General features: G+C 48.6%; 1 protein-coding gene across 4 annotated transcripts in view; it reads left to right on the forward strand.

Moving 5' to 3' along the window:
* Nucleotides 1–26,749, forward strand: part of GOLGA3 (golgin A3) — a 42,799-nt gene that overhangs the window by 10,374 nt on the left and 5,676 nt on the right. For all 4 annotated transcript variants that reach the window (XM_025473462.3, XM_025473463.3, XM_049102167.1 and 1 more), the window contains exons 4-21: nucleotides 1,190–1,302; nucleotides 4,295–4,941; nucleotides 5,332–5,443; nucleotides 7,111–7,417; nucleotides 9,831–10,033; nucleotides 12,657–12,794; nucleotides 14,102–14,263; nucleotides 14,586–14,954; nucleotides 16,218–16,295; nucleotides 17,054–17,317; nucleotides 17,704–17,798; nucleotides 18,477–18,693; nucleotides 21,203–21,346; nucleotides 21,849–22,046; nucleotides 22,798–22,914; nucleotides 24,869–25,008; nucleotides 25,602–25,734; nucleotides 25,955–26,077. In XM_025473462.3, the coding sequence (XP_025329247.3) occupies nucleotides 1,190–1,302; nucleotides 4,295–4,941; nucleotides 5,332–5,443; nucleotides 7,111–7,417; nucleotides 9,831–10,033; nucleotides 12,657–12,794; nucleotides 14,102–14,263; nucleotides 14,586–14,954; nucleotides 16,218–16,295; nucleotides 17,054–17,317; nucleotides 17,704–17,798; nucleotides 18,477–18,693; nucleotides 21,203–21,346; nucleotides 21,849–22,046; nucleotides 22,798–22,914; nucleotides 24,869–25,008; nucleotides 25,602–25,734; nucleotides 25,955–26,077 (3,560 nt within the window). The remainder of the gene's footprint in view (nucleotides 1–1,189; nucleotides 1,303–4,294; nucleotides 4,942–5,331; nucleotides 5,444–7,110; nucleotides 7,418–9,830; nucleotides 10,034–12,656; nucleotides 12,795–14,101; nucleotides 14,264–14,585; nucleotides 14,955–16,217; nucleotides 16,296–17,053; nucleotides 17,318–17,703; nucleotides 17,799–18,476; nucleotides 18,694–21,202; nucleotides 21,347–21,848; nucleotides 22,047–22,797; nucleotides 22,915–24,868; nucleotides 25,009–25,601; nucleotides 25,735–25,954; nucleotides 26,078–26,749) is intronic.

Here is a 26,749-nt window from a genome sequence, read left to right on the forward strand (position 1 = left end):
TAAGATTTTTATTTATTTTGGCAGGAGTGTGTGCTTGCAAGTGAGGGGGAGGAACAGAGGGAGCATGAGAATCTTAGCAGGCTCTCTACTGGCTTAACCTCACGACCCTGAGATTGTGACCTGAGCCAAAACCAAGAGTTGGATGCTTAATGGAGCCACCCAGGCGCCCCTCAGGTTTCAGGGATTATTTAAAACAACAGCTGCTTATCTTCTCAGAATCCACATTGAAAGATGGTGCTGTCTGTAAAGTGGTTACACTATGACATTTCCCTGCTCTCATCAGCAGAGAGCTGACCCTGCCTGTGCCCTCGACCAAACTCAGGTGCACGGCTGCTGTGTGTTTGAGAATCCTGTGGCTGTCGTACCTTTTGCTCACTGTTCAGCCTTTTTATTACTCAAAAATAGAAGATTGGGGTTGTAAGATATTTGAAATTCTGCTTTGGCCAAAAAGTTGTCATTTCCCCTCCTGTCCTTGAGCATGGTCCCTGGACTGGAGTCGCCTCTGTCAGGAAACTGAGGTAACCAGCTCCTGCTCGGCCTTCACTTTGAGGTGAGTCCTGAATGGGTCACTGTGAACAGTTTTTTCCTTAGTAACGTCTGAGTACTTCTTGTTTGCTTACCTTTGATTTTGCTTTGAAATTTAGATGAACTATGGGTCAGATTGTATCCACAGATGTAACTGTGTGAAGAGAGCAGATTTGGTGTCTCCTGACCACATGCTTGTGGTCCCTGGGCACAGTTCCATGGACACTACTTTCCACATGCTCCTATGCAATGTCTTGCGCACACTGGGAGCTAAGTGGAAGCTGAGGGTCCTGGAGCCTCTGAACGCTCGGCGGTGGCACTGACTGTAGATTCTCACCTCTTTGGTTGCTACAAGTCACAGGTGACTCGTGTCCAGTTTACCAGCTGAATGCCGGTAGGGAGGGCATGCTGGTAGCATGAGCACAGACCCTGTACTTTGCCAGTGGATCTTCTCCTGGCAGGCTGGTAGGCTCACAGTTGTCTCTATCAGGAAATAGCTCTTTCTTTTTTTTTTTTGAAATAGCTCTTTCAAATGAAAAGGCGAGACATTGTTTGAAGCTCAAATTTAATTGGCAACTGAATACAAAACAGCCAATGCTGTTCTGATCTGTCCTCTGTGCCCTGGCACTTTATAAGTTTTTAAATGGTCATTTCCTCACCACAGGTTCAATAGAGGCTTCCCTGCCCCTGGAGAAGGAGGAGCTGGTCCGACTTCAGGCTCGGAAACGGCTGGAAGAACAGCTCAAACAGTACAGAGTGAAGCGCCAGCAGGAAAGAGTGAGTCTCCCTGTCTTGCACAAGTTAATGGGGAACTTCGTGTGTGGAAAGCAGTAATTTTTGGTTTCTCTCTCTTTGCTTCTCTGGGAAGATCATTTCTCTGCAGTTCCTGCTCTTCTGAAGCAGGATTGTGGCTCCTGCCCCATAGGGGCTGCCTTCCCTTGTGTTTATTACATTTGATTCCTGGATCTACCATTTGAAAGGCAGAGATTGCAAGTATTTGGGTATAATTCTTGGGTATAATTTTTCTCCCTACCTAGGTAAGCAGTCAGTTCTAGGTTTTAGCTGTTTATTTTATGAGTGGTGTAGTGTGTGCTGACTGGTGGTCTACAATGTTAGAATATGTACCATGTTATGTGGATTTAATGAGTACATCCATCCAATCTGCTAGAATCAGTTTTATTTAGGTTTGAAACTTTTGTTGACGTGCTAATAAAAGCAATCTTTTTAATCATACCAAGTGACTTTAGGCAAATGGGTTTCAATGTTCATTTCATACTTTGTTCAACTTTTCTGTGACTTGAGAATTTCAAATTAAAGAGATTCAAGGGGCACCTGGGTGGCTCAGTGGTTGAGCGCCTGCCTTTGGCTCAGGTTGTGATCCCGTTATCCTGGGATCAAGTCTTGCATCAGGCTCCTCACAAGGAGGCTACTTCTCCCTCTGCCTGTGTCTCTGCCTCTTTCTCTGCGTGTCTCATGAATAAATAAATAAAATCTTCAAAAAAATAAAGGGATTAAAAATTAAAATTAAACTTTTTTTAAAAAAGATTTTATTTATTTCTTTGAGAGAGAGAGAGATTGGAGAAGCAGACTCCCCATTGAGCAGGGAGCCTGATGTGGGGCTCAATCCTAGCACCAGCCTGAGCCAAAGGCAGATGCTTAACCCACTGAGCCACCCAGGTGCCCCTGGATGTTTCCAAATTTTTGAAATTGCAAACAGTGCTGCAATAAATGTTTTGTGCCTTGATGTGCTTTTGTGGACAAGTCATTGAATGTCAAATTACTGGGTAAAGGTTTTATGTGTTTGTTAGTTTGGTATTTGTTGCATTCTGGATAAGCTGGACTGGTTGATATCCCAGTTAGCACTTATGAAACTGCTGGTGCTGTCATTCTTGCGAGCATTAAAATAACCAAAATTGGATTTTTGTCCTGTGACAGGTGAGAACAACAATGTCTCCTAGCACTTCACACCTTATATGGGTTAGTGGTTTATGTGTATTTTTTTTAAAGATTTATTTATATATTTTAGTGGGGGAAGGGCAGAGGGAGAGAATCTCAAGCTGACTCTGGGCTGAGTGTGGAGCCTGACGTGGGGCTCAATCTCACAACCCTGAGATCATGATCTGAGCCAAAACCACGAGTTGGATGTTCAGTGATTGAGCCACCCAGGCGCCGCATGTTTCTGTGTCTTTGTCAGTCTGCTCATTTTTCTCATGACTGTCTTTTTGCTACATAGATGTTACTATATATAGGAAATCACTCCTTTTTAATATTTATTGCAAATATTTTTTCCCAGTTTGATTATATCTTTTAACTACTTTTCTGGCATATTTTTCACTGCACATCAGTTTTAAATATTTGTAGTCAAAATTTTCTATCTCTACTGTTACTTCTTTTGAGGTTTACGTGATATTTCAAAAGGATCTCCCATTTGAGGAATCTAAGTAAGTTCACCAATGTTTTCTTCTTGTATGAATAGTATAAGGTAGTATAAAAAGTATTTTATTTTATTTTATTTATTTTATTTTTTTAAGATTTTATTCGTTTATTCATGAGAGAGAGAGAGAGAGAGAGAGAGAGAGAGACAGAGACACAGGCAGAGGGAGAAGCAGGCTCCATGCAGGGAGCCCGATGTGGGACTCGATCCCAGGTCTCTAGGATCAGGCCCTGGGCCGAAGGCGGCGCTAAACAGCTGAGCCACCAGGGCTACCCTAAAAAGTAATTTAAAATGTGTTTTTTAAATATTTAAAATCTACCCCATTTGAAATGTGCTGAATGCCAGTGAGAAGTGGGAGCGAGCCCCTTTGTGGATGGCTAGTTGGCTGCCTCATGTTGCTTTCTCTATCAGCACTTGCACTGAGTTGTATAGCTCCTCTAGTGTCTGCAAACCCACCTGTACTTTTTTTTTTTAATAATTTTTTTTAAGGTTTTATTTATTTATTCATGAGAGACACAGAGAGAGGCAGAGATGTAGGCAGAGGGAGAAACAGGCTCCTCACAAGGAGCCCAATGTGGGACTCGATCCCGGATCCTGGGATCATGCCCCAAGCCGAAGGCTGATGCCCAACCGCTGAGCCACCCAGGCGTTCCCCCCCCACCTGTACTTTGACGGATTTCTGGGCCGCATTCTGTGTCTTCCACCTGTCTTGTCCTTTTCACTTTTCAATGGGTCTAAGTACTGTGGCTTTATGGTCTATGCTGGTTTCTGCACCAGCCAGTCTGTCCATTGCCCTGCACCCTGACCCTTTTCCAGCTATTTTTAACGTATCTATTCTTCCCATCGCATCTAGTATCATTTTGAGAGGTTTCCCTTTCCCCACTTTGTCCCCTTACTTGTTATGATTGCACTGGCTTTATGGAAAAAGCATAGGATTGGCTGTTTCTCCAAAAGTCATTTTGAAAAGACAACGAGGGGGCGCCTCTAAGCGTCTGACTCCTGGTTTCCGCTCAGATTGTGATCTTAGGATCATGAAATTGATGAGCCCCATGTCAGGCTCCATGCTGGGTGTGAAGCCAACTTAAAGAAATAAAACTACTTGAACGTTTTCAAGTGTGACGAGAAGAGTGAATATAGGAGGATTGCTGGGAAAACCTTGTGAGAGTAGGGTCATGAGGAGGAACGTGCTCTAGTAGAAGCATTAGGACGCTGCCGAGGCACAGTGGTGAAAGACGTGAGCTTGGACCTGTGGCATGGGGCAGCTTCTCTGCCATTCTGGGTGGCAGTGTTTGAATGCTGTGTGTCACTTTCAGCGTCATTTCTGTGCTTTCTCAGTCCAGTCAGCCTGCAGCTAGAATGAGATTGTCCAGCACACTTGACCCCGAACTCATGCTGAACCCAGAAGCCCTGCCCCGGGCCAGTGCTGTGGCTCTGACAAAGGAATATTCCTTCCTGCGCACCAGTGTCCCTCGAGGCCCGAAGGTGGGCAGCCTAGGGCTCCTGACACACCCTAAGGGGAAAAAAAGTTCCAAATCAAGCAAAATTCGGTCTCTGGCTGATTATAAAACTGAAGACGTCAGTGCTGGGAGTTCTGGTGGAGACGCTGCAGCTGTGGACTCTGCCAGGGTCTCTCTGAAGCAGAACCGAAGCAGCGTGGTGTCAGTGGTGTCTGAGCTGAGCCTGGGTCCTGAGGCCGATGACCACCTGGAAAATGTCGACAACATGTCTGAGGCCGATGGGAATGAGAGTGACAGCTCCTCCCACAGCAGTGTCTCTGCCCGCGGGACGTGTGGGCTTCTGATGAATACCTTGGGCACTCAAGAAGCCTCCTATGTGGTCAATGGCCAAGAGATTGCCACTGGTGCCCTGGGCCAGTTCCCCTCCATCACGGATGTCCTCCAGGCTGCCGCCGCTGAGCACCAAGACCGGGGGCAGGAGGTCAACGGGGAGGCGCGGAGCCGGACAGACAGCATGTGCAGCAGGTAGGTGCTGTCTGCTAGCTGCCCCCTGTCCTCTCCTGATTATGGGCTTGGTCTTTAACTGTACACTGACACACAAGTGCTACTTCATAAGAAATGGACGATCAGTACCCATTTCCATTGTCGGGATATGCTGTTTTCCAGTGTTTGTGTAGACCTGCCTCTAAAACCTCACCAGTGCTTCCTGGGACTGGCGTTCCAGTGGCATGGGGGTGTTTATTGGAAGGATTTGTCAGAGCATTAGGGCTCCATTTAAATCTTTTATTCATTTAAAACCATGTGGGGTAGAGGAGCAGTGCTGGGAGGGACCTGGAGACACTGGACAGGCGAGGAGGGGGTGTGGTGTGCATCCCGAGACGTCAGGTGCCTCATGCTCTGTCCCTCATCCCCCAGCATATCCCTGGAGAGCTCTGCTGCCGAGACCCACGATGCCATGCTACAGGCCCTTAAAGACAAGATGAGGCTTGAAGGCCAGGTGGAGGCACTATCTGCAGAGGCCAGTCAGGTACCAGAGGCTCTTGGGCTGGCCGGCGGGCCGTGCCTGTAAAAGGGGGGTGGGTGCCTCTTGGTTGTGTGCAGTTAGTTGTGCACAGGTCTGGGAGCAGCAGCCATGGTGTCTGTGTCCTCTCCCTTTGTGTGTCATGTCAGCCTCACTAAGATGTGCACTCATATCCCGTCTGACCACGCATGGCTCAGTTTCCCCCTGTATCTGTGGTCCTAGCTCTGCTGATAGATGCCTAATAGCCCTTTTGGTGAATTTCACTTTTCTGGAGTGGTAAAATTGAGAATTGTTGTCTTTGTTCCTTTAACACATTTTGCTGTGGCTTATGCTTTTCCTGATGTGAATTTTGCTGTATCTGTTTAACATATCCCTGAAAACCATTTCCATCCCTTAATTTTCAGTTTTCTTCTTGATAATCAAGGTAAATCTGTTCAGTTGAATCCAACTCTCTCCATTTGGTGTAGAGAGCAGGGGACACGTACAGGCCCAGGATGGTGTGGTAGCGCGGGTGCTCACATACCGGGCGCAGCAGTGCGGCTCACGGTGGCAGTAGCTTGCTTGGCCAGGCCTGCCCCTCGTGCCTGATGTGGTTTTTGCATGATGTGGTCCTGGGACACGGGCTGACCTTCTCTGTGCATAAATGTGTCCACGGAGGAGGTGGTTACTGAGAATTCAAGGTGAATTTTGGTAGTCTATGATTTTCTCACTATTCCTCTTTAGAATGTCACCTCATCAGACACGTTTTTGCTTTATCTGCACATTCAACCCCATGAAAGATGTGGGAAACTCCGCCTGCTTTTATCTTCCTTTACCTTTTCCTCCTGGGAAGCTGATTTACTCTTGAGTTGCGTGAATTGTGACAGGTGTGAGCCATTCTGTTCTCTCTGTAAAAACCCAAGTTATACTTATCACAAAATCTCATTTCATATGCTCAGTTAACTCGATTTGTTTGGGTATTTGCTCTTCTGTTTGTTGAATTTGACATTGGTCTTCACAATGTTGATTTGCTTCTCACGTGTGTTGATGTGCATCTGTCTGCCCATCGTTGTGTTTTGGAATTCCTGTCCACACTCCCGATAGACTCGTTTTTGCCAAGGAGGGAGATGCTGATGGCAGAAGGGGTAGGTGTCCTTCCCCTGTCATCTCTTGGATGTTCTCTGCTGCCATGCGGCCTAGGGCTTGTTGAGGCCCCAGCTCCCCTCTTACTCTCTGCTCTATCGTACAGACTGCATCCCTGTGGTGCCGTGAGTGCCCTGGCTGGAGCCCCTCAAAGCCTTCTGGTGTAGGAGGAGGTCACCTTTCCCTGTAGGCGTGTTGTGGGGTTTCCTCAGCACTCCTGGTACTTGTTCTTTGTGTGTGTGCGCACGTGCACACTGATGCACTTGATTTTTGAACAAATATTTTTCCAACAACTTTATGGCGGAGTGGGTGCTTGCACAGCTCGGGTGCTACTGTGCAGAAGGTAGGCAGACTCTGTGGTCACTGCTCCTGCCCCTTTGGCCTGTTTGGACAACCTGCCTTCTTTTGGGGGAACTGTCAGCAGCTGAAAGCTTAGGAAACATGGTGCTTTCCCCTTTATGTCTCACTTGTTCATTCTGTGGCCCTCTTAATGCACAGGGTGAAAGTGACTCATTTTCTGAAAGCCAATTTCTGATTGGGGATGTTTCCAGGCACTTAAAGAGAAGGCAGAGCTACAGGCACAGCTCGCCGCTCTGAATACGAGGCTGCAGGCGCAGGTGGAACACAGCCACAACAGCCAGCAGAAGCAGGACTCGCTCAGTTCAGAGGTGGACACCTTGAAGCAGTCTTGCTGGGACCTGGAGCGAGCAATGAATGACCTGCAGAACATGCTAGAAGCCAAGAATGCCAGTCTGGCGTCATCCAACAGCGATCTACAGGTGGCAGAAGAGCAGTACCAAAGACTCATGGCCAAAGTAGAAGAGATGCAGAGAAACATCCTCAGTAAGGACAACACAGGTGAGCTGTCCCCAGCCATTGCATTTCTGTTCATTAATCTTGCAAAGGTTTCCAGCAAGCTGTGGCCCAGTTCGGGGTTGGGGTTCATCTCATCTGCTCTGGGTCCTGACCTGTTATATTAATATGCTGGGAGAGGTTGTATTCCCTGCCAGTTTTATATACAAGCTGTCCGCTTCTCTAAATTAAGTAATGGTTTTGGTTGAGTGTGTGGAATTCTGTGTGTTTTTGCACATGCAACAGAGGGGAATGGCTTAGGTCTTAGAAATGGACTTTGGACCCTTGATCATTGGTGGTAATGTTTCCACTTACTCTGCCTTCCAAATCTGTTGTTGTTCATGGACTGAAGTTGCCTGCTGATTCCTCAGAATTGCAGTTTCTATTTAAAATACTTTTAGTTATTTATGTATTTAGATTTACTTATTAATTTGACTGAGAAAGAAAGTGTGCATGCAAGCAGGGGGAGGGGCAGAGGAAGAAGCAGACTGAGCCAGGAGCCTGACGTGGGGCTCGACCCTAGGACCCTGAGATCATGACCTGAATCAAAGGCAGATATTTCACTGATTGAGCTTCCCAGGCACCTTCTATTTAAAATACTTGAAAGCAACACTTTTGTTGTAAATTAGTAAACCTTTTTTTTTTTTTTTTTTTTTTCTTATCTTAAGATATATATTTTTTTCCTGTAGCTGGATCCCTGTGGGCATCACCTATGGAGTAGTAATGTCAGGGCTATTTGGTGGCAGGCTGTGCATAGACAATCCTTGTAGCCCATCCTTCACGCTGTCTTCTCATCTTGGGGCACATACTGCACACTCTGCCAGGTGCCCAGAGGACTGCTGCCTGCTCACAACATCTGTGTGCTGGATGACAGGAGGAAGATGGGCAGGAGCGTGGGGCAGGGAGATTGAAGGTTGGCCCAGGGCTCAGATCGTCCAGTGCAGGCCGGGTAGATGAGGTCCCCCTTGCAGAACAGTAAGGACAGCAGAGGTCACTGCTTTGTAGGACCACAAGGCTGTGAGATAGGTTTCAGATGTGATGACATAGAAGAAAAAGTGACAAATCACTGTCACAGATACTTTATCCAGCTAGAAAGAAGAAAGCACTCTGCCAAGAAACACAACTGTGGACTTTTGTCTTTGAGCATTTCATAGTATCCTTAAGAAAATTATAAAATACAAAACGTTCTGAGCACTAAAATAATTTTTAAGCCTGGGTTGCAAGGCCTGACCTGACCAGAGCTTGTTTGGCCGGAGAGCTGCCTGACACTCACATGTGGCTGCAGTGCGGTGTGAAGGCCTGCACTCGGAGCTGAGGGCATGTCTGCTGCGGTCTGGACTGGGGACGCCACCACTCTGAACTCTGAAACACATGTGGCCCCAAGAATTTCTGATAAGGGATTGGGGATCCTCTTAAACTATCATCTTTGTTTGTTAATTTTTAGAAATGGTCTTTAGAATGGTAAGCGTTTTCTTTTTCTTCTTTTCTTTTCTTTTCTTTTCTTTCTTTCTTTCTTTCTTTCTTTCTTTCTTTCTTTCTTTCTTTCTTTCTTTCTACTTATTTATTTATAAACATTTTCTTAAATGTTGAGTATAATTTTAATTTTAGAATGTTTGGCAATTTTAGTTTGTACTGTGATCTGGGTTGTTGTGATTTCCCGCCTCCTCCTTTCCTCCCCTCTGCCCTCATCAGTGTTAAGAGTTGACCATATCTGCACAACAGAGTGTTTTCTTGGAATCAGCAGCATGAGACCATTCAGGCCATCTGAGGACTAAAGCCGTAGGACCCCCAGTGGCTTTGTGGGCATACAGTTGATCTCAGGATCTGTGGATACCTAACCGTGAACTCTCTGGCTCACTCAAACTTGTCTGTAACCCCAAAGCCGTACTACACTCAGTCACTTGCCCACAGGTGCACTCTGTACAAGGTGGGCATGCACCCAGCATACTCCTTCCCGCTGAGCAGGTGCCCTCCACGGGTTTAGTGTCACCCCCTTGCATCTTTATGCTTTTTAGGTAGTTTTGCTGTTTAAAATGAGCTTCTAACACTGTTTTGTGCTCTGAGTGCAAGAATTCTATAGTGTGTCTTATGAAAGAAATACGTGTGTTGGGTGAGCTTCGTTCAGGTCTGAGTTATGGGGCTGTTGGCTATGAGTTCAGTGATGATGAATCAATAGCATAGATTAAATAAGATGCCTTTATACATAAAGTCACGTGATATGAGGCTTGGATTGATGAGTTGACCCCTGTATTTCCCCCAGGAGCCGTGATTCAGTGCCTGCCTTTGCTATGTGAATGAGAGGTGGCTTTGTTTCTCGCTCTCTGCTGAGGGACTGACTCTGCTTGGCGTGTGCTTGCAGGGCCCCAGGCTCTCCTGGGTGCAGCAGGTGCTCTGAGCCGCTCTACTTGATTGCTTTCAGTGCATGACTTGCGGCAACAGATGACAGCCCTACAGAACCAGCTACAGCAGGTGCAACTGGAACGAACCACCCTGAGCAGCAAGCTGAAGGCGTCCCAAGCCGAGATCTCATCTCTGCAGCATGTCAGGCAGTGGTACCAGCAGCAGCTCGCCCTGGCCCAGGAGGCCCGGGTCAGACTGCAGGGTGAGATGGCCCACATCCAGGTATGGCCCTGGTGTTGGTGTGTCTCCTGTAGAGCAGGTGCCTGTTTCCTAAATTTAAAAGTCTCTATGTTTTTAGATTTTACGGATACAGTTTTAAAAAACCTATTGACCACTCATCAAGCTGACACCCCATCCTACAGAGCAGCCACCTTCCACAGCCTTCTGACATGAGTCTTTGAGCTTCTGCTTGCACCTTTTTAATTCTCAAATCCCCTCTCTGGAGCTCTTGTGCCTATAGCTGTGACAAGCCCCCCCCGGGGACGTGTTGATCACTGTTTGAACCCAGCTCTCAGACCCACATCTGCCTGGGTCTCAGGACTTTCACACTGGCTCCCAAGCCCCGATCATTGCCTTCCTGGGTCGTTCCTGATACGCCAGGACCAGTTTCCCCTTCCTGGTTGGAGCTTTGCTCCACCTGCTTGGTCAGCACGGCTTTCCCACATGAACACCCTTGTTTCTCTGCATTTTGTTGGGGGTCCAGGCATGTCAGCCTCTGATCCTCACAAGTAGCTGGGGAGCTTGTGTCTGTCCAGGCCCATGGTGTAACGTCTGCGCTTCTCCCTGAGGCCTCTCCCTCTGGGCCTGCTGTGCTCCAGGGGCGCTCGGGATGGTAGGCAAGGGGCTAAAGTGCACTTTACTCAACATCTTGATGCTTTGGACTAATTAGATCAAGAGGGTGCTGAATGGTGCCTCGGTCAGTCTCTTCTCTTCCTTTTTGAATTTAGTTATGCGTGTTTTGTTTTCTCTCCCTTTCCTTTTTTTTTGTCCAGATAAAAATATTGTAAATTATTTAAAACTTTATTTCTTGGGCAGCCTGGGTGGCTTAGCAGTTTAGCGCTGCCTTCAGCCCAGGGCCTGATCCTGGAGACCCGGGATCAAGTTCTGCGTCAGGCTCCCTGCATGGAGCCTGCTTCTCCCTCTGCCTGTATCTCTGCGTCTCTCTCTCTGTGTCTCTCATGAATAAATAAATAAAATCTTAAAAAAAAAAAAAAAAACTCCCTCCCTCCCTCCCTCCCTCCCAGATTTTACTTATTTGTTCATGAGAGACACAGAGAGAGAGAGAGGTAGAGATACAGGCAGAGGGAGAAGCAGGCTCCATGCAGGGAGCCCGACGCGGAACTCGATCCCGGGTATCCAGGATCAGGCCCTGGGCTGAAGGCGGCGCTAAACTGCTGAGCCACTGGGCTGCCCTCTTTATTTTTTTTTTCATGAGAGACACAGACTGAGAGGGAGAGGCAGAGACAGAGAGGAAGAAGCAGGCCCCTTGTAGGGAGCCCGATGTGGGACCCGATCCTGGATACTGGGATCAGGACCTGAGCTGAAGGCAGGTGCCCAACCGCTGAGCCACCCAGGGATCCCTAAAACTTTCTTACATAGAAGATGTAAAATATTAACTCCACCGAAAGCTTTTTTTAAGAAATGAAAAAAAAAAAATTTTAAAGTGTACAAATACACAAAGTAGAAATACTGTTAAATTTGTGTTACATATGTTTTAAGCCAAAGGACCATACAGATAAACATTTATCCTTACAGCATACTTAGAAATTGCTGTGCAAGTTAATGAAAGCTTAAAGCAACAGTGTATTTATACAAGGCATAAAATATTTAAAGAAGCTGCATTTATGTGTCTTGACATAAGATAGAAGTGGAGGAAAGGCACCGGGCAGTGGAGTCTGAGAGCCATAACTGCTTTTCTCAGATACCTCTGGATCCCAGAATCAGCATTCCTGAATAGAGTAATGAAGACGCGTCCTCATTTCTTGGTAACTCGTTCAGGAGGCAGGACAGAGCATGGTGGTCTTTTTTTCTTCCATTGCCTTAGAACACAATCCCAGCAAATGGCGCTTTCTCCTGCTCTGGGTAGCTTTTTTTTTTTTTTTTCCCCTCTGGGTAGCTTCTATGTAGACTACAAAGTTCACAGCTTCTGGTCACATATGGCAACTCACAAGTCAAGAAGTTTTCACATTAGATCTGGAAATGATGTGCAGGAAAGTCCAATCACAGACCCATCTGCCCTCAGGCTTCTCTTTCCTGAGCCTCCTCTTGGGGCTGGTGTGGTGTGTAAGGAACAGTGGGGTCAGAGGAGGCCTGTCTATGATGGCTGAGGTCTGACCCTGGGCTGGATTGCTTCCTGGGAATGGCCGGGGTCAGTCTGGTGAGTATCTCAGTCACACACTGAGAGGGCCGGGAAATAAGATGTATTAGGTCATCTTGGGGGGCAGATTACAGCCCCTGCTGTCCCAGAAGCAGACAGAAGCCTCTTTACCAGAAGAGGCTCCTCACCTTTGAGAGCTCACATGTATACCTTCGATGGGAACTTTTGTGTAGCTCTTGCTACAAAATGCTTAGTCTTGGGAGGGATGGACCATTGATCTCTGGGCTTGCCAGCCTGTCCCTCTCAGGCACACATGGCCCAGGTGGCCCAGGTATCAGGGTGGGTGACAGGAAGGTGGGCGACAGGAGGGTGGGCAGTGTGCCCTGTGTGGCAGGGTCCTGGGGAGCAGCTTCCCTAGGGGGCCATCGCTGGGTAGGGACCCTCACCTTCATGGCCTCAGGGGTAGGCGGATCTGCACTTGCATGTGAAACCTGGCCACATTCTACCTTGTGGAACTTTTCTCTGAAGGTTGGACAGATGACCCAGGCAGGCCTCCTGGAACACCTGAAACTTGAGAATGTGTCCCTGTCCCACCAGCTGACGGAAACCCAGCACAGATCCATCAAGGAGAAGGAGCGCATTGCGGTCCAGCTCCAGGGCATTGAGGTGAGAGCTGCACTGTCCTGGGACTGCTGTGTGGTAGTGTTGTTCTGGGCTTAGGGCTCTATTTTGACACTGTCAGGGTTAGGATAGTTTACAAACCATGTATGTAAACATTGGCATTCTCTGTATATATTTGAATGTCTCTTCAAAGCTTTTGGACAAGTGGCAGTGATTTACAGTTGGGGATTCCAACGTGAGGTTCACTGGAAGCTCCTCTGTCTGATCTGAATTGCAGTTCTGACTTGTGTCCTGCTTATCTGAATGGGCCTGGGCACCTGCTCTTGGTTAGGGTTGGGCAGGTGCCGACACAACACATCGGGAGGAGCAGTGCAGCATGTTGGATCTCTGAAAGCCTCACAGTAATCAGCATTTTCCTGTCTCTGTGCTCTCAGCTTGTGTCCAGTTTAACCCCAGCAACGACATGCGAGAGTTAGGACGTGGCCAGCTACCTCTTCAGGTTATTTCCCGGGTACTGAGGCCCAGTGGCTTTGACCTGGTCTCCTTAGCCATGAGACCCATCCAATTTCTTACCCTCTCTGAGCCTTGTTCCCTTGCTTTATAAAATGAGGATAATAATACATACTCGACAGGCTTGTCGGGAATGGAGAAGGGATGGTGCATGGCATCTGGGCAGCATGTAGCCTGGTGGTTGTGTGCTGAGGAGGTGGTAAGTCGGCGTCCTGGGACTGTGGCTGCTCACCTTTCTCCAGCTTCTCTGCACACACCCGTGTTTCCACACGGTAAAAGGGTGACAGAAGAGCATGATGACACAACAGACATCTTCAAGGGCTCCATACCAAAGAGCTACAAAAAACTTTGAGTTATAAACTAGCATTTTTCCCTGAGAAACACACCTAGGTGTTGGATCTTATGTACATAATAATCAGACTGTAAGGAATACTCTGCTTGTCTCACAGCCCTGCTCTGGTTTTACCAACTGAACAAGAACATTCCCAGTATCACATCCCCAGTGCAAGGACACACTGTATCCTGTCCTCACATTAGAGGCAGCTCTTCACTTTATCCCATTCCTTAAAATTGGATTGTCTGCTTGCTTCTCCCCTTGGCCAGGCCCAAGGATCAGCAGAGGGTACCATAGGCAGAGGAACAGGAAGTGTGGCCTGTCTTTGGCAGTGAGAGATCACCACCCTCAGGCTCCTGTGGCCCTTGTCTCCTCTGTTTGTGGGTTGAGGACCAGGACTGTGATGTGGATCGGGGCCTCTCACCAGGGTGGCAGGCTTTTCCATTCAGTCTGCTGTGGTGGTGGTCAGATTATCCTGCTTTTTAAGAAAATTGTTTTCTGTGTTCAGGCCGACATGTTGGACCAGGAAGCTGCCTTTATGCAGATTCAAGAGGCAAAGACAATGGTGGAGCAGGACCTGCAGCGGAGGCTGGAGGAGTTTGAAGATGAGAAGGAACAGCTACAGAAGATGGCGGCCTTGGCTGTCTCCCTGGAGCAGCAGTTGGAGCAGGCAAGTACCCACTGTGGCCTCATGTAGACACCTTGGGGTCACACACGGCCCTCCTTGCGTGGCTGGCCCCACTGTGTATGCTCGTGCTGGGGTGTCTGTTGAAGTCATTATGGTGTCATATCACTCCGGCTGCTGTTGCGGAGCTGGCCAGGTGTTGACTTCTGCTTGTATTCTTCTACACCAGAGCTTCATATGCAGAAGACTGCCTCCAAAGCATCCATCCAAATGATCTCCAACCTGAACAGGGAGAAACGTACACTCTTGGAGCAGTGTAGTGTTTTCATTCAAGGGCAGTTGCATTGAGTCTAGTTCTGTTTTCCAGGTGAATTTGACTTTGCAACAGAGAGACCAGCAGCTTGAGGTTTTACAACAAGAGCATCTGGACCTCCTGAGGCAGCTCACCTCGACACAGGAGACATTGCAGACCCGGGAGCAGTCCTTTGGCGACCTGCAGGTACATTACGACGAGCTGCATGCACGGCTGGAGGAGCTGCAGGGGGAGGCTGCCTCCAGGGACGACACGATCCGCTTCCTGCAAAATGAGAAGATCGTCTTGGAGGTGGCTCTGCAGGCAGCCAGGAGTGGCAGAGAAGAGCTGGACAGAGGAGCAAAGCGCTTGGAAGAGGGCACCGAGGAGACATCACAAATTTTAGAGCAGTTGAGACAAGAGCTAGCTGTTAAGTCCAGCCAGGTAATGCATTTTGCTGTCATTCTGTGATGAGTGGAAATCATGAGGAAGGACCAGTGCTGATTGTTGGGTCCTTTCTTTGAACACCTTGTTTTATAAACATGGAAGAGCACTTCCAGGCCAGGGCCCAGGGCTTGGCTTGGCAGGGACCCACACTAGCAGACTGTGTGTTTCCTGCTAGTTGCTGGGTGTGTAGATGCTGAGGGCTGAGAAACCGAGTCATGTTTGGCGCATTGAAAGTCATCTACCAAGGGACACCTGGGTGACTCGGTTGAGCAACCAACTCTTGATTTTGGCTCAAGTTATGATCTCAGGGTCATGGGATAGTGCCCCGCGTCGAACCCTATGTCAGGCTTTACTCCTCGTGAAGAGTCTGCTTGTCGTTGTCTCTCCCCACCTCTGCCCTGCGACACTAGACTGCGCATGTGTGTGCACTCATGCTCTCTGTCAAATAAAATCTTAAATAAATCTTTAAAAAACAAAGAAAATAGTCTACTAAGAAACCCCAGTTTCTGTCCACAGAGGATGTGGCGCTCAAATGTGGGAAAAGTTATGTGGAACTTTTTTTCTTGCTGTGTGCCTGCAGTGGGGCCTGCTGGACATGTAGCAAGATAGTGGTGTGCCCATGGGTAAGGGCAGGAGATAGCAGAGTGTCCAGGCATGTACGGACGTGAGCTAGCATACACTCCTGGGAGCTGTTACGCTAACAGCATGACATGACCTGATGTAGGCAAACGTTAACAAACAGGATGCGGGCAGTGAAGTTAGTGTCAAGGAACCATTTGCCTCTAGATCCCCCTCCCTGAGCATCAAGGACAAGGAAATCAACAGCAGATTTTTCTCTGGGAATTAAAGTACGGGGAGCCTGTGTTTCCTTTGCAAACACTGCCCTGGGGCCAGTTGCTTCTCAGGACACAAAGGAAAGTCTTGAAGCAGTGGGGGTGTCGTTTAGGGGGATTGTAGGGACCCCCTGAATGAAGCTGAATTTGGTCTTCCTCTTGACTCAGTAAGAGGGACACCCACTGACCCCTGAAAAACGCTGGGACATGGGGTTTGGGGCACTCTTTCCCACTGAAGTCTTGCCTGTGTTGTGGAGTCTCTGGTATCTACACTGTGGCTGAGACGATGACCCTAAAAATAGAGAGGCAGCAGTGGTGGCCGGCCTCCATGTCTTTACAAGCCTGAAGGTGGTTCTGACTCAGGGTCAGCCTCAGCCTGGGCACAAGCTGCCTCAGTGTAGTGTCTGTGCTTGTCTGTCCTTTGTAGGTGGAGCACTTGCAGCAAGAGGCCGCCACTCTGAAAAAGCAGATACAGAAAATAAAGGAACAGTTTCTTCAACAAAAGGTAAAAAAAAAAAAAAAAAAGTGTTGGTTTTCTTTCTGTGCGGCAAGTGTGAAAAAAAAATCCTGTGTAGTTTAATAATTTCTCTAGAACAAAACTGGTCAAGAGGGAAGCAACAATTAGACCCCATCAGTGTTTTTTTAAAGGCGCTGATCTCAGCTCTGCTCTCATCACCCCACCACCCCCGTTTTAAGGTCTCAAGTGAGGATGCGGTTTCAGAGTAGGGTTGGCATCTGTGTTGTGGATCCTGCCCTTTTGTCATGTCAGAGAGTGTGTGCCGGGCTACTATACAGACTGACTTCTGTTCATGTATCTTTGAAAAATTATACCCTGATCTGGTGTTGAGGTGAGTTCTGGTTCATGCAGAGGGCAGGGTGCACATTTTATGTTAGAGAAACTGGCGCTGGCTGTTGGAGGGAATGAACACAAAATGGCCAATGCCATGGTTTTGAGGAAGCTTGACCTGAGGAAGAGTTAGAAGTGGTGCTGGATTTTGTTGCTGGGATACCAGCGGGGGAGGACCCAGCAGCAGCCGGCAGTGCACCTGCCAGGGAAGGTGAGGCCGCCAGGTGATAGATACAGTGTGCATCACCAAGACTTGCCAAGTGCCTCCATTGATGGTATCCTGGACTTGGTGAAATAGGTTATCTGTAGTCCAAAATCCATTAGGCCACAGATAAGTGGCAAGCACTTTTGTTGAAGCCACTGAGCTTCTGGGAGCCTGCACTTCTGTTGGCTACAGCTTGTGTATTGTTGGCCAGGTGATGGTGGAGGCCTATCGGCGGGATGCCACCTCCAAAGACCAGCTCATTGGTGAGCTGAAGGCCACGAAGAAGAGGCTTGACTCCGAGCTGAAGGAGCTGAGGCAAGAGTTAATTAAACTTCAAGGGGAGAAGAAGTCCACGGAGGTGGAACATGTGCGCTTGCAGAAAGAGGTGTCCCACATCCGTCAGCAGATGGTGGACCTGGAAGGCCACCTCCAGGTGGTACAGAGGGAGCGCAACGAGATGGAGACACACTTGCAGGTCTGAGATGTGTTTGACTGAGATTTGGCCAAGTGTGCCTAGCTATTGTGCTGAGGGCGGGGAGGACAGCCTAGAACAAGTTCCTCTCTGGAAGTGGCATGAGGCTGGGGCCGTCAGCTGTTCACCCAGCGGGTGCTGGGAGGGGCCCAGGGTGTCCCTCAGGGATGGTGGGCGCAGCTGCAGCCAGAGCCTTTCCCGGGTGTCCCTACAGCACTTGGGGCCTCTAAAGTGATGGCTTGTCCAGAGGGCAGACATCTCTGTCAGGGTCATCTCCAGAGCCGTTGTGCTCAAGGGTTACCCTGAAATGGCACCGTTTAGCCACAGTCCTGAGGATCAGGCTGTGGAGGGAGGGCTTTGCTGTCCTCACTTTATCTTCCCTTCTGAAGTCTTTGCAGTTTGATAAAGAGCAGGTGGTTGCTCTTACGGAGGCCAACCAGGTGCTCAAGAAGCAGATTGAGGAGCTACAGCAGGAAGCTACCAAGTAAGTGGACCTTGAGGTGTGTGCGGGTGGGAGGGGTGGGCGTGGGTGGCCTCGAGCTCTGTTGGGGATGTGCAGCAGCAGAGGGCCAGGGGTACCCTGAACACCATCTGGGGAGCAGGAACACAGGATCTACTTATGGGAGGCTAAGGAAGTCTGCTTCCAAAGTCAAGGCTGGGAGTGGATCCCATTGAGGTTTGCTGGCTGCCGTGTGTGTGTGTGTGTGTGTGTGTGTGTGTGTACACGCACGTGAGTGCATTGCCACATTCTCCCCCAAGCAGAGCTGATATGCCAGGTAGCCTTTTGGGGCCTTGAACCTTCACAGTAGATCTTGTGTCCTGCACTTCTTTGCTTTCGTCAGCTGGAGATTACTTGTGAGCTGAGTTGTTGAGATTATTACTGCTGTTCAAGAAGAGTGCTAGAAGCATTTGGAGGGATATCTCTGTTTGTACGAGATCCTTTAAGCAGCTCTGAGAAGGGAGCAGGGCAGAAGTAGGCTCAGTACCGGGCTCTGTGGGGGCAGCCGACGCCGACCCCATCTGGGCGATTGGATCTGGAAGGTGCAGCAGCTCCCCAGGGCAGAGCTGGGGGTGGGCAAGGAAGGCCCTTCCTCAGTGCTGATGCTGGGGCATCTTGTTGGAAGTGAGTTCAGACTCCTCTGTCTTGCCTGCCACACCCTAGGGCCATCACAGAGCAGAAGCAGAGGATGAAGCGGCTGGGCTCAGACCTGAGCAGTGCTCAGAAGGAGATGAAGACCAAGCATAAGGCTTATGAGAACGCTGTGGGCATTCTTAGCCGCCGCCTGCAGGAGGCCCTCGCAGCCAAGGAGTCGGCAGAGTCAGAGCTGAGCCAGCTGAGAGCCCAGGTGGCTGGCGGTGGCAGCAACATCCTTCTGCACGTGGGTAACCTGTCTGTTCCTGGCCAGGCTGCCTGTTTTGCAGACTCAGTAATGGGGACTCTATGTGTGACAGATGTTCGCTCTCTGGAGACCTGGGGCAGGACTGGGTAGGCAGCATTTCTGTAAAGTATTGTGTGCTAGTGGTGTGACCCAGGGACTTGAATGCTGCACAGACACTCTCGATGAACCCCTGCACACCTGCGCAAGGCACAGCGCAGCCTCCTCCCTTAGCCCCCCTGCCCATTCCTGGCCTTCTCCATATCCCCTCAGCGTCTGAGGAGGGATTTCCTGAGTCGATAAAATGTTCTGAGCAGCCTGAGTGCCTATGTTGGGAGTTCCAGGGGGGTATTTGGAGAGTCCAGAAAAGCTCTTTGAAGTGGTCTTGAATAGATAGGAGGCATTAGAGTACGTGGGGTGCATCTCCACAGGCGAATGCTCCTTGTAGGGCATGCATGAGGCCTTGTGCTGTGCAGCTAGGGGCCATGGTGGGCCAGGTGGGGTCCTGGCGGAAGGTGGAGGTGCGTGCAGGTGGGCCAGGGTTGAGGCTTCAAGCAGGGGCTGGCATGGGATGGAATGAGATCTCACTCTTCTATGGTGGGACATTAAGAGGCAGTGGTTGAGCACAGCTGGGGCCATGGGAGGCTGGGGCAGGGAGACCACATGGGCTTTCCTGCAGTAGCTGAGAGTTGATAGGACCATGTGAAGACTGCAGTGTGGCCAATGGGACAGGTCCCTGACAGCATGTGGTCACTGAGGAGGGAAAACTGTGAGCTGGTGGGCAGGCCGGGGCCAGCAGAGGGGGCAGCGCTATGTGTCCAGGTTGGAGGTGGTTATAGGTGGTCCTGCTGACAGGAGCCGATTGGGGAAGGTCGGTGTGTGCCGGAGTGGGACGGAGATGACTGCAAACCCTGAGACTAGAATAGGCACTGCTCTTCTTGCTGTTACATCATGAGGCAGAAGTCTTTTGGTCTGGATTCTTTTTTAGGATAAATGGGCAGATGTCATCCTGGAGGAGGATGGAGGATGGGGCCAGCAGGGCGGGGGCTCTGGGCTTTCCGGGCATCTTTACTTCCATAATGATGGCTGTCAAAATTCCCTGAGTGTCCCCGTGTCACTGAGTTGGAAGCTGTCCTGGGTGTCCCATACCTGCAGGCTTGGGCTAGTGTCAAGTTTTATCTGCTACGTTATTTTGGTTTTTGTTTATTCCTATCTAATGTTTCACCTATATGCAGCGATTATGTTTCTTCTTAAATGAAGTTTGTTTTGATCTCTCCATGTAAGAATTTGAATGGGAATCCATCATAGCATGTTGTTTCCTTACCAAATTAAGTAAATTAAATACTGTTTTTAGCTGATTATTTTATAAAATAGTGGGAGAGGGAAAATTTGTTAAGTTGCAATTCTCTTCATCCTAAAAATATTTCTCTGGTTGTTCGTAATTCTTTGGATTATACAGTATTGGGTAGGTTGTAAATGCTACGTAGAGCCTGCTGTTCCCTATGTGGCAGCCTGGGGCCCAAAATCCTGGTTTGCTCTGTGCTTCACCACTTGTAAAATGGGGCCTGAGGCAGCTTACTTAACCTTCTTGATCCTCAGGAAAACAAGGTGAAAATGGAGTAGATAGTAGAACTTCCTTTTTTAGAATAGCTAAGTGAAGGGCAGCCTGGGTGGCTCAGTGGTTTAGCGTTGCCTTCAGCCCAGAGTCTGATCCTGGAGACCGGGGATCGAGTCCCACATCAGGCTCCCTGCCTGGAGCCTGCTTCTCCCTCTGCCTGTGTCTCTGCCTCTTCCTCTCTCTCTCTGTGTCTCTCATGAATAAATAAGTAAAAAATCTTGAAAAAACAAAAAAAAAAGAATAGCTAAGTGAAGAAACACACGAAGTGATTGGAGTACTATCTGCACCACAGCGGTGAGCGTGAGCATGAACATGCACATGTGATATTATACTGTATCTGGTGCAGCCTGTTGGCCAAAGTAGTAATTTGTCATTCTTATTTCTTTTTCATTTATTTATTTATTTATTTGTTTGTCTGTCTATCTATCTATCTATCTATCTATCTATCTATCTATCTATTTATGAATGATAGTCATACAGAGAGAGAGAGAGAGAGGCAGAGACATAGGCAGAGGGAGAAGCAGGCTCCATGCACCGGGAGCCTGACGTGGGATTCAATCCAGGGTCTCCAGGATCGTGCCCTGGGCCAAAGGCAGGAGCCAAACCACTGCGCCACCCAGGGATCCCCGTCATTCTTATTTCTAAGTCTGAGTTTTTCTGTATTTTCAAAACATTTAACTGGAACAGTTACTTTGTGAGTTACTAAAGCATACAGGCTAGGGTAGTTAGCCAGTCCTATAGGGGAGGGAAGTACTGTAAGAAGCACATCGCCTGTTGAGTGGTCAGCAGGCTGATATGGTGGATACTATGCAGCCCTGGAGGGAGGGAGGTGAGTGCTTGTCACTCTGCATATTGAAAGCCATGACCAAATCTACCTACTGTCCTGGCTGTTAGGAGAGAATCCAGGCTCTGGAGGCAGAGCTGCAGGCTGTCAGCCACAGTAAGACGATGCTGGAGAAGGAGCTGCAGGAGATCATCACACTGACCAGCCAGGAGCTTGAGGAACACCGGGAGAAGGTGCTGGAGCTGGAAGATGAGGTAGGCTGAGCTTTGTATTCACACAGTGGGCGGACCTCTCTGCCCCCAGGTGGCTGTCAAGTGCAGAGAGAGGCAGAACCTGGCCTGTGGCTCACAGCTGCATGATGTTTCTGTGCACTGTCCGCTTGTCGGGGTCCTTGACACCCCCCTCAACTTCGAGGCTCCCCCGTGCTCTCTCCAGGTGCTGGCTGTCAAAGTATTAGAGTTAAAACGCCCCTGGTCAGAATGCTCTAGTTGCACATAATGAGAAAACCTATTCTTGCAAAGAGGCTGTGGCTTCAGGTGATGCTACACGTGGCAGCTGGTGATGTCACTGGGGGCTCTCAACTGGGTCCCAGACTCCCCGGGAGAAAGCTGGTGGCTGCAGGGATGGGGGCTGCGCTCCCTCTGCTGCAGTTCTGGGGTGGTCTGTTGTGGCTACCTAGGGTTCCTTGTGTTTCTGGCATGGGGGAGGCCAGAACAGGTCATTATGTAAATTCACAGCAACTTTCATCTGTTTCAGCTTCAAGAATCCAGAGGCTTTAGGAGGAAGATAAAGCACCTTGAGGAGTTGAATAAGAAGTTGGCCCTTGAGTTAGAGCATGAAAGAGGGAAGCTTACAGGCCTGGGGCAGTCCAACGCGGCTTTGAGGGAACACAACAGCATCTTAGAAACAGCTTTAGCCAAGAGGGAGGCGGACCTGGTTCAGCTGAACCTCCAGGTATTCAAACCCCTTTCGTGGAAGATGGGGGTTTGCTATAGGACAGGTGGCTTTCAGTCTGGCTCATGTTGCCCCATGCAGTTGTCCCAACCACCTGCAGGGAGAGTGCTACCCCATCCCAGAGACATGGAGGGTCCGGTGAAGTGTGAGGTCCACCTTGCAGCTCTGCCATGTGGAGGCACTGTGCTCTGTCCTCCTGCTCGCAGTGGCCCTGCTGTTCCTAAGGGGCTCTCTTCCCTATGTGATTCAGAGCTGGGATTCGAACCCTGGCGAGGCTTGTTCTCTAGACCCTGTTCTCAGCTCCTCAGGCTCTGCAGCCTCCCTGAAGATCAGGGAGGAGGCCTGGTGCTTCAGGGCCATGTTCCAGGAGTGGTCAGCAGCCCAATCCAGCCCCCACCTCAAATTATCCAGCCAGTAGAGAACTTATAAGCTTTTCGTTGGCCTTGATTCCCACCCCTGCCATACCTGGTGGCTTCACAGCTGCATTTCCTGCCTCAGCATGGGAGTACTTGTGTTTATAAGCCTCGAGTACAGGCATATTCTGGGTTCCTTGCTCTGTGCTTGAACACGGCCATGTGAATTTACTGTGATCTTGTGCACCTGCTGGTGATGCATCATGAAGTTGTGTGCCACTGTGCTGCCACATGGTTCCCCATGTGACACTGGCAGAGTGGCCCTGCTTTCTCCTGGGGCTCCACAGACCTTGGAACTTTGAGCCTTTCCTCGCTTACACTGGGGCAATGTGCCATAGGTACAGGCAGTCTTGCAGCGGAAAGAGGAGGAGGACCGCCAGACGAAGCAGCTCGTCCACACCTTACAAGCTGCATTGGAGCGAGAAAAGGCAAAAGTGCACAGCCTCAAGGAACAGGTGTGTGCCTAACTTCCCTGTGGTTCTAAATTACAACTTCAGAGCCTGTGGGAATGCAATTTTCCAGTGTCTAAAAACTGAGTATGTGTACCCTTGACACCTCAGTTCCCTTTCAGGAATTTATTGTATGAATATTTTTGGTCATGTGTTCTAAAAGCAATGTTATCACAGCATTGGTGACAGTGGGCAGCCGGATGGGCATCCATAGAAGAGTGGACTTGGGGGCAGCTCTGGTGGCTCAGCAGTTTAGTGCCGCCTGCAGCCCAGGGCGTGATCCTGGAGACCCGGGATCGAGTCCCACGTTGGGCTCCCTGTATGGAGCCTGCTTCTCCCTCTGCCTATGTCTCTGCCTCTTTCTCTCTCGCTCTGTGTATCTCATGAGTAAATAAAATAAAATTAAAAAAAAAAAAAGAAGAGTGGACTTGGATTAACCCAGATATAACCATAGGGACCTAAGATGCATGCACAGAGCCCTGTAGAGACATATTTGCTGGGAAAAATGTCCCATTTGTAGAGTTGAGTTGAAAAAGCAAACTCTGTGAGAACAATATATGACTCCGTTAGTGTTAAAAAGAACAATTGAGAAAGAAGATTGTGTGGACCTTTTGCCTTTCCTGGCTGGCTCCTTTCTGTCCTCAGGTGTTCATTGGTGCATCAGGTGAGTCTTCAGCAGAGAGGCCTACCTGGATGCCCCTGTGAGCTAGAATAGACTGCTGCCCCTAGGTATCCCTACCATGGTGCCCTGTCTGTCATTCATCATTAGAACAGAAGCTCCATGGCTGGAACAGAAGCTTCATTGACCCTCATGTCCCAGTGCCTGGCACAGAAGAGATGTTCAGAATGTGTCTAGTGTGTGCACACATTCAGGAGTACATGTGCATGGGTTTTGCCACATCCTTTAAAAATTTTTCTGTGGGGATACTTCCCTTTGGTCCTGGGCGTGATCTTGGAGTCCCGGAATCAAGTCCCACATCGGGCTCCCTGCGTGGAGCCTTCTTCTCCCTTTGCCTGTGTCTCTGCCTCTTTCTGTGTCTCTCGTGAATAAGTAAATAAAATCTTTAAAAAAAATTATTTTTAATTAAAAATTTTTCTGTGATGATAAAATAGAGATAGAAATATTTTCTTTTGAGGTAAGACAGTAAAATAATCTTTTAAAGAAGAACAGTTTTAAGGTCCGTTAAGAATATGCTACTGTGGGGCACTTGGGTGGCTTAGTTAGTTAAGCGTCCGACTCTTGATTGTATGAATAGTACGTGCTAGTAAAAAGTAAAAAAAAGAAAAGAAAGTCATAAAGATTGAAGTACAGATCATCTTGAATTTGCACCCAGTGATAAACCACTGTTAACATCATCTTTTGGAGCTTTGTTTCCTTTTAAGAGTTTTTTTCTATATCCAATTATCATGTTATTAATATTTTCATTAAACTTTAAAAAGTTAAATGCTTGTGCGATTAGGCAAGAAAACTAAGTTATTGAGAAGGAAATTGGAAGATTTTGTTATATTTGAGAACTTGCTGATCTCAGAAACCTTGAGAGAAACTATTGTTCACCATAAGAAATCTTTGGTGTCCTAAATGGGAGTAGTCAGTAGCTTTACTGCTGTTACTTGGTATGATGGAGGGTCTATCATCCTCCCTCAAAACATGAACTATGACAGGATTTCACAAGAACTCTGCAGAAGTATTTGAGGAGTATAAGGACCACTTAGAACAAGAAAACCTTGCATGCGTTTGTTCAGTTGGCAGGACTATTGGCCGTACGTTATGTGCCTGCGTGCCAAGCGTGTGTTAGGGCTTCAGTCCTCTGGGAGCTTGGAAAGTTTTGGAAGAAACAGCTGCAGGAGCAGCTAAGATGAGGGTGGGGTTGGTGGTAGCGCTCCTGGCAGACATCATGTAGGGTGTGTTCTGCCTGGTTCCTGCCTTTGTCCTTGGTGATGTTGGTCTATGTCTTTGCAGGTTGCTGCCTCCAAGGCGGAAGCAGGCCATAACCGCCGCCACTTCAGGGCCGCCACCTTGGAGCTGAGTGAGGTGAAGAAGGAACTGCAGGCCAAGGAGCAGCTGGTTCAGAAGCTGCAGGCTGAGGCCGAGGGTCTCCAGTGAGTGCTGGGCAGGCAGAGGGCTGGGTCACCGCTGGGGCTGGTGTGGGTGGGCGGGAGCGCTGTCACCGTGTGTCTTCCAAGTTAGCACCTTCAGCACATTGTGAACACTTGTGTTCTACCAAACCTCCAGGTGGTCTGGAGGCAAATCTAAGAAGGACAGTGCGTCAGATCCTGTCTCAGGAAGCCCACAGCTTAACTCTGAAATTTCTGGCCTGACATAGTTGTTCCCACTCTGTGCCTGCCATCCTCCCCAAGAACAGAGCCTGTGTGAGGGGTGTGTGTCCTAGGGGTCACCACCAAGGCTCACTGCAGCCTCCAGTTAGGGTGGCTTCTACTTGGGCATGTGCAGGGGTGTGTGTTGGAAGCTTTTTTCCCCACTGTAATCCATAAAATGGGCTAGCAAAATGTCCTTCCCAGGGGCTTTTATGAGGATTCGTTAATGACAGTATTACAGAGTTCCTAGAATAGTCCCCACCCAGAGTGTGCAGTATGAGAGTTCTTGTCGCCCTTGATGGCTAACGTTCAGCTGAGCACACTTCGTGGTGGGGTAAGGGTGCTGTGATTTCATGCTTTCTTGTTTTTTATGCTAGGATTCAAGAGGAGAAACATTCCCAGGAAATAGTACAGTTCCAGGCAGAGCTGGCGGAGGCCCGGACCCAGCTCCAGCTCCTGCAGAAGCAGCTGGACGAGCAGCTAAATAAGCAGCCTATAGGAAACCAAGAGGTGACCTGCTGCGGAGACTTTGCATTTCCAGTTAATAGGACTGACAGAGCTATACTCTGCTGATTGACATGCAGTTCTTCATTCTCTGCTTGGAAAGGGATATTTATTTTTTCTAAGTATGATGTTAAGCAATATGCAGAGATATAGCTAGAGCAATTTTTTAGTTCAAGAAAGCCACTTTAAAGTTCTTTTGGTCATGTGATTTTTCTCCCTTTTCTAGATGGAAAATCTCAAATGGGAGGTGGAACAGAAAGAAAGAGAACTCCAATCCTTGAAGCAGCAGCTGAACATGACTGAACAGCAGAGTAAGAAAGAACTGGATGGAATACAGCAGTTATTGCAGGTATGTGCTGTGTAAAGGCCCTGGGGCAAAAAGTCACTGATGGCACTTCACAAGTTAGTTGATGATCACAGCACGCCAAGTGTGTAACATGAGTGATTCACAAACTGAATGCCTTTACCAAACCATCTCACAGACATTATCTGTTTCTTTTTTTTTTTTTTTTTTTTTTTATTATCTGTTTCAAAAAGAAGCCCAGGTCACATGGGTGAAGGAGGCCAAGCCCCAGCACAATGTATGCTCTGGGCTGAGCTACATGAAATGTACCAGGAATGGGATCTGATGCAGCCAGATAATGAGAAATAAATGTGAAAAGTTCACCAGTCTGTGATAAACTTTTTTTCCACAAAGCAGTCTACGTGCAGACTTGATCACTTGCGCAAAGGATCGGGAGTGGAGCTCTTGCCAGGATTTCTACTTGTGAATGGCTGGCTTGAGTAACAATTAGGATTGATTTATATTTTCTTCCTAGTGGCAAGGTTTTTTCCAGTAGCAGACCTTGGAATTTAAGCAGGTGACTCTTGGGGTCCATTGTAGACAGTGGACATGGGAATATTGCTGGTTTCTAAACAGAGGCTCTGAAATTTGGGTAAGAACGTTGAGGACATTACTGTAGCAGGATGCTGCCCAACCCAGACCACAGGGAGGAAATATGCTGGTGTAGTAGCACTGCGT

This window comes from Canis lupus, chromosome 26 (genome assembly GCF_003254725.2).
Source record: "Canis lupus dingo isolate Sandy chromosome 26, ASM325472v2, whole genome shotgun sequence".
Lineage (NCBI taxonomy): Eukaryota > Metazoa > Chordata > Mammalia > Carnivora > Canidae > Canis > Canis lupus.